Source organism: Penaeus chinensis, chromosome 33, assembly GCF_019202785.1.
Source record: "Penaeus chinensis breed Huanghai No. 1 chromosome 33, ASM1920278v2, whole genome shotgun sequence".
NCBI classification, from domain to species: Eukaryota; Metazoa; Arthropoda; class Malacostraca; order Decapoda; family Penaeidae; genus Penaeus; species Penaeus chinensis.
In genome coordinates this window covers 8,211,588-8,214,087 of record NC_061851.1, presented here as the reverse complement: position 1 = coordinate 8,214,087, position 2,500 = coordinate 8,211,588, and the positions used below count along the sequence as shown (strand labels likewise).

The following is a 2,500-nucleotide window of genomic DNA, read 5'->3' as shown; positions in this document are numbered from 1 at the left end:
TTTAAAATAATTTGCTAAAGTATAAATGATGAATAATATAATTTTTTTTTCCTTTTATCATAAATAAGGGCCACTAAGTATCCCCATGTTTTTTCATTGACACATAAGAATGATACTTAAAGAGTCCACTTGCTCTAGATGAATAAGTGTATAAATAAGGAATTTCCAAAGACAAGTTGTCATCTCACAATATATTTCAAAATGTTTCCCAGATTCATTAATCATACTGATACAAATAGATCAAATATTATCTAATATTGTGAAATATTCATCATTATGCTTTTATGCTTAACACACTGTCCTGATGTGGCATAACATACATGCCACGTTGTGTGATTCTGATTTATTTCTTGTTTACACACAGGTGGATCCACAAGGGCACAGTCAACAAGCAGACAATTACTAGCCCTACATTATCACTAGTTTACTTTTTAACTTGATTTTCAGAAAGAATCTTTTTTATTCCTTATTGCAGTTTCAATATTGAGGGCTTTGAAAATAAATCTAGTAAATTCAAGGAAAGGCGAGATCAACTCAGGTCGTATTTGGCCAACTAACTGACAACTTGGTGGTAGAAAGTAGATAGTATATACCTGTGGTTATCATTTGCCACTATAGGCTCTGTTCAATATTATTCTAAAACACATTCTCATTTGATAAAAATGTAGATGAATGTAAAAAAATTATGCGTCAAAATTTTCAGATGAATGTTAAATTTATCTGACTAAATTGATAAAAGAAATTCTTTGGAGAAGATAAATTAATTTAAATAATTATAATAATTTAGTGTTATTCCATTTGTCACAATGGATATTCTTGGCGTGTCATGCTGTCTGATTCATTTTGCTTCTAAATTACCTCATGTACAAGGAATGACCGCGGTTACTATCCACTGGTGGATTTGAAAGCAAGTCAGCAAAATTGCTATATGAGAACACTAATACTGCATCTCACAGCACAAATAAACTTACCTGTGGTGCCAATTTTTGCAAATGAGAGTATTTGTGATCACCAAGGATAGGGCATGCCAGTCCGAACCCAAGATGGACACGGAGCTGGTGTTTCACTCCAGTTACAGGTGACAACTCAATTAGAGATGTACTATTAGCCTTGGACAAAACCTGCAAAAATCTAGTATTAAAAAAACTTACCAACATTTTATATACAACTATTTTTTTACATCAATTTAAAAACACTTTTAATAAAATGAACAAAGCAATCTTTAGAACACAAAATCAATAAACACAGTATAAAAATTAAATCGGAGATAAAATGGTTCTTTCAGTACACATTCACATGTCCCCCTTTTAAACATACCTTGAATTCTGTGATTGCCTGTTTCTTGTTTCCTGATGGAGTCTTAAATCCTGGGACATCTGGACATAATACCATACGTCTTCGGTCATCAACTAAGCCTTCAACGATAGGTATGTCAATCACACCTATTATAAGGGGAAAAAAAAAGAAAAAGAAAAAGAAAATAGAAAGAAAGAAAGAAAAAACAAAGTTGATTGATATCATTTAATGATTTAAAAAAAATTATGTTTGAGAAAATCTAGAACTTACTTAGATAACATATCAAAGATACTAAAACAATTTTTTCTTAACTTTAAGTTCCTATTCATATGGGATATATTCTAAAACATTAAAACTCTCTTTTCCCCTTTAATATCTTTATCATATCAATTTGTTTTCCCCTATATATAGCAACTTTTGATCTTTTAAACATATGATACACTAAGGCCCTAATGTAGTCAAATCACAGGACATCTCTGGACTTTAACCTCACAAGTAACTATTAATAAATGTATGGTTTGATGAATGATGTGAGCCCAAAACACATGCATCACCAACATATTCCAGTGCAGTTAGGGCAGAGCTGCTTTAACTTACCATGAAGAAGCTTTGGTATCCCTTTTGTAATGCCCCAGTATGTTTTTTTTACTTGACGTTCCTTGAACATTTTCTTCAAAGTACTGGCCATAGCTGGAGTCCTTGCCAAGAGCAGAACTCCTGGGATGAGATAAAATATCCTGGATTAATAAAAATAGAAAATGTAAATTATAAAATATGCTAAGGATATCTATGGTGCACATTATGAAAATTGGAAATGCATTAAATTTGAGATTAGCCCAATAATGTCATGGTATCTGTAGGCCTGAGTAGACTGCACTGACTGCTTGGCTTGCACTTGGTTGGTCACACAGCATATTACTTTTATCCTAAATTTTGTTTGGATATTTAATTGTTATACATGATTTTCTGTCTTCCTTTGTTTATTTTTTTACTTATTAACTCACTTCATTGCCTAGACTTATGATAATCATGATATATTTATGTAATAAGAAAAAATGGGGATTTGATATAATTTTGGATTTTCTTCAACTGTAAAATGATACTGTAAATATATTCCACATACATAATTATGTATTTAGACTAAATTTAAATAAATACAATTTTCCACAAGGGCAGCAGCACTAGCTGAGTGATCTACTCCAGT

General features: G+C 31.4%; 1 protein-coding gene across 1 annotated transcript in view; it reads right to left on the bottom strand.

The window, feature by feature from the left end:
* LOC125043019 overlaps positions 1–2,500 on the bottom strand; it is an 8,404-nt gene that overhangs the window by 356 nt on the left and 5,548 nt on the right. Inside the window, exons 3-5 of the mRNA XM_047638961.1 lie at positions 1,894–2,013; positions 1,318–1,442; positions 972–1,121 (exon numbers count right to left, since the gene is read on the bottom strand). Coding sequence (XP_047494917.1) covers positions 972–1,121; positions 1,318–1,442; positions 1,894–2,013 — 395 coding nt within the window. The remainder of the gene's footprint in view (positions 1–971; positions 1,122–1,317; positions 1,443–1,893; positions 2,014–2,500) is intronic.